At 37.9% G+C, this 13,948-nt stretch overlaps 1 protein-coding gene across 1 annotated transcript in view; it reads left to right on the top strand.

The window, feature by feature from the left end:
- LOC136876862 (cysteine protease ATG4B) overlaps window positions 1-13,948 on the top strand; it is a 197,328-nt gene that overhangs the window by 57,847 nt on the left and 125,533 nt on the right. The window contains exon 5 of the mRNA XM_067150621.2: window positions 13,437-13,600. Within this exon, the coding sequence (XP_067006722.2) occupies window positions 13,437-13,600 (164 nt within the window). The remainder of the gene's footprint in view (window positions 1-13,436; window positions 13,601-13,948) is intronic.

The following is a 13,948-nucleotide window of genomic DNA, read 5'->3' as shown; positions in this document are numbered from 1 at the left end:
TTCTCATTCCTAATCTTGTCTTTCCTGGTTTTCTGGATCATAGTGTGCAGGAATTTCATTTCAGCTGCCTGAAGTTTGGAATTATCTCTATTGGTCAGTGTTGTGGTTTCGAGACTGTATGTAAGAATTGGTGTATAATAGGACTTGTATAATGTCATTTTTGTTTTCATGGGTATTTGCTCATCCCACAGCAGGTGTCTTACCTGGTGGTAAAATTGTGTTGCCTTATTGATTCGATTGTTCACCTCATGTTTTGCTAGGTTGTTATTTGATATAACGCTACCCAAGTATTTGAAAACTGGAACGCTGTCCAGTTGGGCTTCATTTAACATGACTATTGGTTCTGCTCCTTCCCCATACACTTTTCTTCACCACTGTTTTGGTCTTGCTGATGTTTAAACCATATTTCTTAAACTCCTCATTCCAGCTTTGCATTCTCTCTCCCAATTCCTCTTCTGAGTCACTCCAGATCGCAACATCATCTGCAAATGTGAAGGCTTTGATATCTCCATGTTCTTTCCTTGTGTGTGGGGTTAACTTCCAATAAGTAACCAGGGGAACCTGACCCCTACAGAGCGCGTCCCCAGGTGGCGGATAGGGGGCCCCTACAGTATGTAGGGCTGGTTGAAATAACCAATACAACCCGTGGACCAACAGGTAGCCCAATTCCTGGGGGTTTTAAAATACTGGGACACTCTCTCTCCAGGGGTCATAAATATGGAGGGCCCTTGCCCTGGGTTAAGGGTGAAGACCTCAACGGCATCTACGGCGGAGAAGATGGACTTCGGTACGGTCGAGATGGCGGAAGATGCAACCTATCCTTCTGGGGTGTACAGATGGAACCTACTGCCTTGTAGGACGAGGAAGGCATCCTCAAAGGGTAAGGGAATAAACCCTGAAAGAAAATCCTCTTATGCATTAGGCCTAGCAGGTCAGCAGGAGAGTATTGAGTTCAGTCGCTTTCAATAAGAAAAAGAGCCTGTATTACAGTATATAACAAAATCTAATAATCTTTCTTTAACCACTTGTTCTAAAATCATAGATAAAGAAGGTAATACCGAGACTGCTCCATAATTAATAATACTAAATTTATCTTTGCCTTTATAGACTGGTACAACTCTGAAAATTTTAAGTTTAGCTGGTACTTTATCCTCTGATAGAGATTTATTAACTAACTTTGTGGGTATGATATAAATTTAGAGTCTCTTCATAAGAATATTACTAATACCAAAACAGTCTACAATACAACTATTTTTAAGATTATCAATTTTTTTTCAAAATTTTACTTTCATTAGTAGGGGTTAAAAATAAGGAATTAGATGGGCCGGGTTCGAGGTGAGGGTATTTAGATTGAGGAATGTTCTTAGCTAAAGACATATCTAGGTATATTAGTGGAATAGTCATCAATAGTGACTTGAATTATTCACCAACTTATCATTTACTTTCAACTGTAGTTCATTATTACTGTTGTTAGCTGTTTAAATGTTTAACTTTCTAATGATTAGTTGTACTGTTTAACCTAATGATATAATATCTGTTTTCTAGATCTCTTTTCATTCTAGTAACCCTGTTATGTATGTTTTTATAATCTTGAATTAACTGCTGTGAAATATAGCCAGACCATACAAAATCTCATCTGTTGTCTTTTAATCTATATATATAAAATAACTTGTCCTGACTGACTGACTGACTGATTCATCATCGCCGAGCCAAAACTACTGGACATAAAGAAATGAAATTTTGGGGATATATTTATATTAAGATGTAGGTGCTCGCTAAGAGAGGATTTTTTGATATTCCGTCGCTAAGGGGGTGAAAAGGGGGGTGAAATTTTAAAATGAGTGTTTCCATATCTCAAAACTTTAAAAGTTTACAGATGTAAAAATTGGTATTTAGAATCTTCTTTAAAATTAAGGAAACACGTATTTTTTTTGTTTTCAGAAAATCCCAATAGGAGGGGTGAAAAAGGGTGAAAATGGGGGAAAATGGGTTGAATGCCTTTAATCAGGATACCGGTACTTATATCTCAGAAACTGAAGATATTACAGACCTGAAAATTGGTACATTTGATCTCTTTTAAAAATAAAGAAACACGTATTTTTTTGTTTTTGGAAAATCCAATTAATGGAAGGGTGAAAATGGGGGGGATTTTTAAAATGAGTGATTCTATATCTCCAAACTTTTAAAGTTTGCAGATGTAAAAATTGGTATTTAGAATCTTCATTAAAAATAAAGAAACACGTATTTTTTTGTTTTCGGAAAATCGCAATAGGAGGAGTGAAAAGGGGTGAAAAAAGTGGTCGAATGCATTTCATGAGTCTACTTATATTTCAGAACCTGAAGATATTACAGACCTAAAAATTGGTGTTTGGGATCTCCTTAAAAAATAAAGAAACACATATTTTTGTTTGTGGAAAATCCAATTAATGGGGGGGGGGGGGGTGAAAAGGGAGTGATTTTTTAAAATGGGTATATCTATATCTCAAATATTTTAAAGTTTATAGATGTAAAAATTGGTATTTAGAATCTCCTTTAAAAATAAAGGAACACGTATTCTTTTGTTTTCGGAAAATCCCAATAGGAAGGGTGTAAAAGGGTTAATAATGGGTTGAATGCCTTTAATGAGGCTACTTATATTTCAGAACCTGAAGATATTACAGACCTGAAAATTGGTATTTTGGATCTTCTTTAAAAGTAAAGAAACACGTATTTTTTTCGTTTTTGGAAAATCCAAATATTGTAGGGTGAAAAGGGGGGGGGGGTGAACTTTTTAAAATGAGTGTGTCTACACCTTAAAACTTTAAAATTTACAGATGTAAAACTTGGTAGTTCGAATCTCCTCTAAAAATAAAGGAACATGTATTTTTTGTTTCCTGTAAATCCTAATAGGAGGAGTGTAAAAGGGTGAAAAATGGGTTGAATGCCTTTAATGAGGATACATATATCTCAGAAATGAAAGATATTACAGACCTGAAAATTGGTGTTTGGGATCTCCTTTAAAAATAAAGAAACACGTATTTTTAGTTTTTGGAAAATCCAATTAATGGCGGTTAAACAGGAGTGACAAATTGGGGTGAATTTTTTGAAAGACTATATCCACAGAATATCTTGGGAACGTAAAATGTTACAGACATAAAAAGTGGGTGTTTGGAATCTCCTGTAAATGTAAAGAAACATAGGTGATTTGTTTTTGGAAACTCCGCTTAAGGGGAACTCAAAAGGGGTGAAATTTTAAAATGAGAATTTTTACAGTATATCTAAAAAAACTTAACATGTTACAGAAGTGAAAAATGGTATTTTTTTATCTCTATTAAACATAAAGAAACGTGTATTTTTAGTTTTCGGAAATACCACTCAGGTGGAAGGGGGGGGGGGGTGTAAAAGTGACTGAAAATGGTGTTGAATTCTTTTAATTAGCCTACTGATATCTCAATGAAGATGTTACAGACGTGAAATTTGATATTTGCAATCTGCTTTAAAAGTAAAGAAACACGTATTCTCGGAAAATCCCTTGAAGGCGGGGGGTGTGTGTGAAAAAATTGAAAAATTAATTGACTTAATTCTATGAGAATACATACATCTAATAAATATAAAGTTGTTACAGACGTGAAAATTCGTATTTGGATCTCCTTTAAAAACAAAGAAAAACGCATTTGGTGTGGAAACCATCTTGGAGGGCGGGAGTGAAAAGGAGTTGAATTCCTTTCATGAGGACACATAAATCAAAAACTCTGAAGAAGTTAGAGTCGTGATAATTGGTATTTAGAAGATCCTTTACTATTAAAGAAACAAGTATTTTTTGAGGGGAAAATTCACTTCGGGGGGGGGGGGGGGAGTATTGTGAAATGAAGTGAAAAAAGTAAATTATTTTTATGGGGATACTTATATCTCAAAACTGAAGGTAATAGACGTGAACATTGGTGTTTGGAATCTCCCTTAAACATAAAGAAACAAGCATTATTTTAATATTTTTTGGGGGGGGGTGGCGGTAAATAAACTTAACGGTGGTTGGGTGTAGAAGGGGGTGTATCCAATTGATTGTACTGTTATTAATGTACTTATAAGTATCCTCCGTTGCTCAGGCGGCAGCGCGCCCGCCTCTCACAGCTGGGTGCTGTGGTTCAAATCCCGGTCACTCCATGTGACATTCGTGCTGGACAAAACGGAGGCGGAACAGGTTTTTCTCCGGATACTCCGGTTTTCCCTGTCATCAGCCATTCCAGCAACACATAATAGTAATAATAAAAATAATAATAATATTCCGGACCGTCGTCAAATGTGCGGACCCCGCTGGTAACGGCTCCTGGACAAATGACTAAGAATGCAGTCCGGCCGCGGGTTCAGTGTCGCCAAGGCACCCAATATGACACCACGCCGGATCTCCTGAAGGATTTTATCCATATTAAAAACGATTATAGGAAAATATGGCAAAGATTTACGGACCCAACTGACCGGGAGGAATACCTGAGCCTAGCCCGGGAAGTACGAAATCGATTGCTGGAAAGGAAGATTGAAAAATGGGAGGAAACGTGCCGTGAAATAATAGAAAACCAGTCAGATCGGGAATTTTGGTGGGTTCTCGCAGAAAACGAGTCAGTTCGCAAATTTCGGCGGATTATATATCTAAAACAATAAGCATTCAATTATAAATTTCAGTATAATACCGTAGCGAAGCACGGGTATCTTGCTAGGTTTATAATATAATATATTTTTGTCTGATTAAATTTAACAGCTCTGTATTAAACTATGGGCAAAAGGGTCTAACTTTCTTATTTGGATTTGAACTTTTATTTTTAACTAAAACAGTTCTATCTTTAAAATAATTAATTTGTTATGATAGCAGAGCTATAATCATCACTTACAATATTCCTAGTATTTGAGACATGTATTTTTCCATAGATGGGACATAGTCTTTTGTAGGTTGCATTACGTAATTCCTTTGTGTATTCATTTTAGTTCTAATATTAATATCCGAAATGAGTAAATTGCCATCACTGAGATCACTTATGTATGTACTCCTTCCCCAAGACTCTGTCCATACCATTCAGCAATTTCTCCAGATCATCTGCAGATTCAGATAAAATAACATATCATCAGCAAATCTCCAATTTCCTCTCCTTGGATTGTGATTCCCTTTCCAAATTCCTCTTTGATTTCCTTTACCTCCCATTCTATTTCAACACTGAAAAGGAGTGAGGACAAAATACAGTCTTGCCTCACTCCTTTCTGGATCGTTACTTTTTTTTCGTAGTCTTCAATTCTTATCACTGCAGACTGATTTTTGTACAGATTGTAGATAATTCTTTCTTCTTGGTATTTGATCCTGATCATCTTCAGAATCTCAAATAGTTTGGTTCAATCAACATTATCGAATGCCTTTTCTAGATCTATGAATGCCATGTATGTGGGCTTATTTCTTTTAATACGATTCTCCAAGATCAGATGTGAAGTCAAGATTGCTTCACGTGTTCCTGCATTTCTTCTGAAGCCAAACTGATCTTCTTCCAACTCAGCTTCAACTTGTCTTTTCATTCTTCTGTAAATAATACGAGTTAAAATTTTACAAGCGTGACGTATGAAACTTCTTGCTATTGGCTTTACAGCGCACCGACACAGATATGTCTTATGGCAACGATGGGACAGGAACGGGCTAGGACTAGGAAGGAAGCGGCCGTGGCCTTAATTAAGGTACAGCCCCAGCATTTGCCTGGTGTGAAAATGGAAAACCGTGGAAAACCATTTTCAGGACTGCTGACAGTGGGGTTCGAACCTACTATCTCCCGAATACTGTATACTCGTCGCACTTAAGCGACTGCTGCTGTCGAGCTCGGTACATACGAAACTAATGGTTCAGTATTTTTCACACTGCTGGGAATAGGTATAACAACATTCTGTCTAAAATCAGATGGTACTTCTCTTGTATCATACATCTTGCCCTGGACGAGTTGGCCGTGCAGTCAGGGGCGAGCGGCTGTGAGCTTGCATCCGGGAGATAGTGGGTTCGAATCCCGCTGTCAGCAGCCCTGAAGATGGTTTTCTATGGTTTCCCATTTTCACACCAGGCAAATGCTGGGGCTGTACCTTAATTAAGGCAATGGCCGCTTCCTTCCAACTCCTAGCCTTTCCTGTCCCATCGTCGCCATAAGACCTATCTGTGTCGGTGCGACGTAAAGCAACTAGCAAAAAAAAAAAAACTGCAGTAGATAGTAGGCTACTCCCCTCAAAAGTTACCAGAATTGATGGTTTAGTTTATGCACGTTCATTATAAAATGTTGAAAATTAATCACATCATTCTAGTATCACCGTTTAAGATTATTTTAGTCTCTAAATCATAAATCTTGGTCATGATTTTCTGGATCTTTCTGAGACTGATATGATTTTCTTTATAGCAAGGTACCAGTATGTTGACTGATAGGGGAAAATGCTAGGATAGGCATCATTAGTTTTAACTTTGGAAGTTTGCACGGCACTCAAATTAGATCACCACCTTCTATGGACATATAATATCTTCCCTAACAATAAATTTGATTTCAAGATGATTAAAGCACTCAACATTATTAGGCCTATCATTTGGTTCGAAGTTTTCCTTACGAATGCTCTTAACCCATTTTTGCCTTAATACTAGGTCTTTTGGAAACGGGAACACTGAAGCTCTTACTTACATCCAGGCACACAGCACATTAAACTATGAACATAATGCATATATAACTAAAAATAAAGAAAATACTTCCAGAAAAGAAAATGAAAATCAACATTAACCTAATCATCACCGATAATGTTCTCTTTGAGAACAAACAGCTTCTTACAACACTGAAAGAGTATCTATAGCCTTTTTACGACCATAAATAAATATAATGTACGATTAATAATAATAAAATTTTCATAAATATTTAGTAACAAGACAAGTTACACAAATCAAAACACACATGCTAGCACTCCAGTTGCCGCCATTATGGACAGTTTTGATAGGTCGGTTAAGGTCTGAGGTACTGTATTGTGGTTGGTCTTGGATTGCCCCTCCTGTGTAGTCCCCATCTGCAGGACCTAATGGGGGACTATTTTACCACCAGAATATTTTATCCTGGAGAAAGCCATTATCACTACTTCATTCATTCATACAAAGAGTTGCATGTCATTGTGAGTTGGCTATGGCTGTAGTTTCCTGTTGCTTTCAGCCACATAGCAATATCGACACAGCTAAGCCATGTTAAATGTTATTACAAGGCCATAGGAATCAATTATTCCGAAAGGCTGTGAAATGCTCCTGCATTTTTATGTATAATATATTATTTTGACTGACTTCACTGTTTGCTTGGATGTGTGGACTCTGTTTTCATTATCTTATCGTGGAAATTATGTTAACTAACGAGCTTATCATTGTTGTTCCAAGATGGTGCGGGAGTTCCAACTTGTACCCATTTTCTTTTGCCTCTTGAAATTTAAATTCATATATTTCCTTGTTCAGGCTGCTATGGCAAAAATCATGGCAAAGGATTTTAAGGGAGCCTCCTTGCATTATTATGACATCTATAAAAGATTCAAAGGGGGTTGTTCATTGATTCGTGGAGAATCTGTAATTTTATTTGCTTGTTTCCAAGTTTTATGCTGATGGTCTATGCCCTTTACTTCTTTTTTTACGATACTTACCGTCTGGCTATGATCATCCTATGAGAGGATGTTTGTTTTCTTTTATCATGTGCGGCTTTAGTCGGTTTTGACTTTGGTCGCGTTACTGGTATGAGTCATCTGGGCCTCAGCCTTGCTGATTATGCTGCTTCTTTTAATAAGATGATCTACCTTAGAGTATTTGTGTTTGATTGGAATCGCCCCTATATATACATATTATTTTTGAAGGTATTTCTTGGCCTGTAATGCGTCTCCAAGGCTGCTTTGTGAATATATTTAATTTTTCATTATCGAAGCTGTTTCTTCTTGGGACCTTGTGATGGATTTGCAAATTATGGTAAGAGTGTGGGTCTATGTTTGAAACTTTGGTGGCGAGGCAATTATGGCCATTCATTTGGATTGTTTCGTTTTGTTTTTCCTTGACATTTGAATAATGACTTGTTCATTGGCACATTAAATTTTGAGATGGGCTATTGTGTGACTGTCTTACCCCTTTGTTCGCTTTAACACGTGTCATTTTGGGCCCTAGTTCAGTGTACTTTAATAGGTCACAACGAGTTTAACTTCGAAACATTACCTGTTTGCCCCAATTGAACGAATCATCGGACCTAGTTCTCTGCGCCTTTTTTTTTTTTTTTTTTAATCTCTGCTGTGATATTATTGATCGCATTGCACTACTATGATCGCTCCCTTTGGGTATTTACTCGGCTATCATATTTAATTATCGGAGAGCTGTAATTGCTGCTACCCCACTTTCAATGAACCATTCGTTAGTCTGCTCTCTCGACACATACCCATCTCATAATCTAGTAGCTCCATGTCTCGTATTGATAATTCCAATGATCACAAGTATGAAGATTGAACTTTTCACATAATCAATAAATAAATAGGGGCAATGTTTTAATCCACAACAAGTAATGGCAGGAATGAAATTTTAGTATTTATAAACACTTGAGTTTTCATAATTTTAAAAATATGGCACACGGTATCGGACACTGTCAGTATTGTTGTATTATTTTCCTATTACACTGTACCATTACATTACTTTCTAACACAAATGTCAGATTTGTAATAAAGGGAATCCTCTTCAAGATTAGCACAGTTTTCTTGCATCCAACCCTTGCACATGATGCACTGAATCCAGTCTTCACTAAAATTCTCCCCACAGATGATGCAGTCAGTCTTTTCACAATCAAATGTCAGAGTCTTTTTTACTTTTTTTTCTAGCTCTGCTTGTACATTCGCAAGCTTCCTCCTTTGGTTGCACCATTTCTTGCAGATTTTTTCGTTTCTCACAGCACTGAGTTTTGTACTCTTTTGTTTGAAAAGGGTGGAGGTTAGAACTTCACTCTGGTCTCCATGCCTTTTCCTCAGATTTACATTTTCAATAGTGTAACTTGGAAGAGGACTAATTTCCTGAAGCAGAGTTGCACTCGGAGATTTATTTTGATTAAGCCCAGCTGAATCTTCATTCCTAGAGGCCGTGAAAGTGGATGCTATGCATGGTGAAGCTGAAGGACTGAATGTTTTTGTACTTGGTTGTGCTTCAGATGATGCCTGGATTGAAGGAAGCTGGCTATTGGAAGGAATTTTAGCAGCTGTTGGCGACAACTCTTTCAAGGACGCGTAGAAATCTAAGTCGCTGAAGATATTCCAGTTCAGGGGATAGATGCCACAACAGGAATATGCTGACTGAGCAAGCTCCATTCTGCACAACTTGGTAAATGCAGAGCCAACTAGACCTGAAATATCTTTCAGCATAATTTTAAGATTGGGATACTTCCTCATCCACATGGTTACCTCTCGTCATGATTCGCAGTACTAATCTTCATTCCAAAATTTCTTATCTTCTCATTCCATAAATCAACTTGTGTCTGTACTTCTCCTTCATTATCTCCCCAAACTACAAGGTGACACTATATTTGTAAATATGTTGCACATAGGTCTCTTTAGTGTAATGGATACCAAACCAAACCAAACCCCATGGCACTACAGCCCTTGAAGAGCCTTGGCCTACCAAGCGACCGCTGCTCAGCCCGAAGGCTTGCAGATTACGAGGTGTTGTGTAGTCAGCACGACGAATCCTCTCGGCCATTATTCTTGGCTTCCTAGACCGGGGCCGCTATCTCACCGTCAGAGAGCTCCTCAATTCTAATCACGTAGGCTGAGTGGACCTCGAACCAGACCTCAGGTCCAGGTAAAAATCCCTGACCTGGCCGGGAATCGAACCCGGGGCCTCCGGGTAAGAGGCAGGCATGCTACCCATACACCACGGGGCCGGCACAGTGTAATGGATAGTTGATTCAATCCAAGGTACAAACTATATAACTGAGAATTGAATTAACCCTGTAAAGTTAGAAAGGATTGTGGGTATGAGAAAGAAAGGAAACACATAAATATGTTTCTTTATTGAGTGATGTGTCTGCCTGTAATTCTGAAAACTGAGACGATGTACCATGTTTGGTTATGAAAACTTAAGTCTGAAATGTAAATGTACGCTATAATTTACTTGGGTATAAAAGTGTTATGCCTTTGCTGGTGGGTCCTAGTGTTTACAATGCACTATGTCTTCTGGTATAGGCTAGAACAAATTTGTTACTTTCATTGACCTGTTTCAGTCTTATCCTTGGCTTTGACAATATGAAAATGACTGAGGTATGAGCGATGCTGGTAATGCCATTCCTTATGCAGCTAGTCCCTGCTATGAATGCTATGAAAATGTTGCTCATAGGGTCGGTAGATGCATGCATTTTAGTGGGCTTGGCAGACTGATATTTAATAGCAACTTCTGAGTCGGTGAAGAAAGCAACGGGAAACTATCTCACTCCTTATTTCCCTAGTATGCCTCTCCACTGATGGCTAGGCCATATATGACAGCTGATAGTGAAGATGTTGACGATCCAACCAGCCTTCGGGCTGAGGACTGAACATACACATAAAAGTTTTACATTATTACCCGATTTAAGGGTAATTTATGTAATTATTATTATTGTTGAGATATTTTGTGGTTGGACAAGGAATTAACTACAGCAGAAGTTAATATAACAAATTTTGAAATTTTATTTCTTTCCTTTTTTTGTTGTTGTTGTAATTTAAAATTTGAGGAATAGAAAGTGTGAATGAATAGCAACAATATTAATGAGCTCATCAGCTCTAACAATACAGTGGACTTAGAAGTCCGAATATCGGGTACAAAAACTTGAGGGAATTACAAATTGTTAAATTACACAGAAAAGAACCAAATTACTCTTGCTAGGTACAATATTTTATAAGAGCAAGAAATGCTCCAGAAAAGTACACTTGATAGGAGTCTACACTCCAACTACACCATAGTCCAGCCTTGCAGAGACATCAATTTCTTATGGCGCACTAAAGTATTTACACCAAGTTGCCCTGATGTGGGCTTATCTATTGTTCAACAGTTACAGGTTTCACTGTTGCCAAAGGGAACTAACACCAGAAAAGCTCTACACACCAAAATAAATGTACAGGGGCATAATTGCCCATACTAAGTGGCCTTAGTGTAAAAAGAAAAGGTTGTACATGACTGGCCATAAACAAAAGGCTGTAAGGCGAAATACTTGCCCTCCTTTTAGAAATAGTTAAAACCCTGATTGGGCTTATGGCCCAGCGATACAGAGGCTTATCCTATACTACAACGGGGTGACTAAATGAGAAACATTATTGCCAAATAAGTTTTAAGAAATGTAGAGGAATGAAAACTTTAGTCACCCCATGCCAAGTTGAATGGGAACCAACTGAGGGTAATCACTCTTGGTTCCCTTACCTTATAAATTTCCCAGTAGGGATTAAAACAGAGTCCTCAGACTTCCTGAAAATTCTATATTTAAACCACCAAATTTAGAAATTTACATTAAATAAAAGAACTTGAAACCTTCCCCTCACACTATCTGCAGGAGATATCACATATCTTTGAAAATTCTGCCATTACCTTCAGTTGCTGGGCCTTCCTCATGCAGGCCATGCCCCTGCCACCCCTAGGGCACGCTGCGCTCATATCACTGGAGCAATTAAGACAATACAGGCCTAAAGCCCCCTGCTTTTATAGTACCGTACTTTTAGGGGAAGCTTCCAGAACTGTTTACTGATAAGCTAGATTCCTATATACACCCCTGGTTTTAATTGAGTAAAGAAGATATATCCAAAATCAGATGGGTTGATTACAATCAAGAAGGAACCAGTTGAAGTGTTGACAACTTTAGTACATTAAAAAAAGTCCAAAGAACCAGGTTAACAAACATCAAATATACAATTTTCTTTATAAAATAATTACAGTATATCCCAGTAGGGGAGCAATTAAAGCTAAGGTAGAGACATCTTACAGTTGAAGACCGAAGTATCTTGTAGTGCACCACTTCAAGTTTGTTTATATAGATGTACATAGATGGCCTTAGAGAAGGCCATTATTATTATTATTATTATTATTATTATTATTATTATTATTATTATTATTATTATTATTATTATTATTATTAGAAAACATACAGATTTACAGCTCCATGTTCTATTACACCATGTGTGCATGAGGAGTGACAGAAAGGACATCAGACGAATCAGGGACAAATGTGGCAGAAGAAATAAATAGAAACTAATGAAATAAAATAAAATAAATGCAACAAAAGGCACCAGGATAGAATAGAAGAGAGGTGAAGTATGTGGAGAAAATGAGAGGATGATAATGATGTGAGACATAACCAGTGTACACACATTATGAACACAGCTTGGAATTAACCAACTGGTGATGACAAATGTACAAATTTGGAAAACTCCGAAACAAAATAATAATATAGAAAGGAGAGGGAAGAGAACTACCCACATATTACTTAATTGATAGCCAGTGTCCCAGTTGAAATTGTTAGGATTTTTACATATTTCCACAGCTTCCCGTATAATCCTAGACCTGTAGTGTTTAGTGTAAGAGCTGAAACATCTTGGAACACGACATCTTGACCCGACAACTATTGCTGACTTGTTTGGCTGGTTGAGACAGATATTTCTTTGGTGTTCCTTGATGGGAGTCGCAATGGACTGGCATGTCTGGCCAATGTATACCTTGCTGCAAGGACAGGAAATTTTGTACACCCCAGGATGTAATAGTGGGAACACTTTGTCCTTGCTTTTACCTAAGCTGTGAGCAATTTTAGTGACAGTGCCAAACACGGTTTTTATATTGTGCTTGCGGAGGGCCTTAGCAATTCAGTCTGTAGTATTGTGAATGTAAGGCTGGTAGGCAGTTCCCTTCACTTCTTCTTTCTGTGAGCTTTGTTTAGTTGTCCCTCTGGGATGCAGGGCTCTGTGAATCTGTACATCGTTGTAGCCATTGCCCTTGAACGTGACTTGGAGTGTGTCCATCTCCTGGATATTTGATGGCTCACAAATTCATGTTGCTCTCGTGGTGCGTGGTGAGTGTCGTGAGAATGCCCAGGATGGTGGTGAGAATCTGCATGGAGGTAGCAATTTGTCTAAGTAGGCTTACGATAGATGGTATGTCAAAAGGAGCCGTCCGGTTTCTTTTTTACTAGAACATCCAAGAGAAGAAGGCGTTCTCTGCGAAACTTAAAGAGTTTCATCTTGTTTCCTTGACAAGCCCATATCATGTCTATCATGTCTACTATGGTCAAATTTATCAACAGTTAATAGAATCCATCACATTTCTAAACACTCTATAGATGAGCCCTAAATTCAAAAATATCTACTAGAAGTAACACACATCAATCAAATTCTTCCCGTCTTTGTTTAGTTGTCTAGGATATGTTTGCACTATGTTCAGCATACCTCTGTTTCCACAGAGCATGATTGCAAGAACAGACAACCTACAGAACCAGAACCTGCAAAACATAGACACAGTCAATTCAAACCTCCACCTCGAGGTCCCTGGAGTCCTCTGCTGCTAATTATACCACTTCGCCTGGGAATGAAGAACATTCTTCCACACTACTTAGAGCTATTAAAGGTGAGAAATATTTTTCATATTCTCTTCTTTTTTTTTTCTTTTTTTTTATTACTTGTATAATTTAACAGGCCAGCTCCATAGTCAAGTGGTAGCAAGCCTACCTCTTACACAGAGGTTGTGGGTTTGATTCACTGTGAGGTCAGGATCTGAGGCCTGTTTGAGCTCCACTCATCCAAATGAGAGCCAAGACCTACAAGGCTGTATCACAATAGGAACACTGCCTGTGGCTGAGTTTTAGTCAATTTTTTCAGGTAAACATGAGATCTTTTACATGGCAACATTGTATAACACAGAGTGTCGACAACTACCTCATTGTCATGGCAACATCATATAACACAGAGTGTCCAC

Source organism: Anabrus simplex, chromosome 7 (assembly GCF_040414725.1).
Source record: "Anabrus simplex isolate iqAnaSimp1 chromosome 7, ASM4041472v1, whole genome shotgun sequence".
Lineage (NCBI taxonomy): Eukaryota > Metazoa > Arthropoda > Insecta > Orthoptera > Tettigoniidae > Anabrus > Anabrus simplex.
Note: the sequence above shows the minus strand (reverse complement) of the source record. Positions and strands in the feature narration are given on the sequence as shown.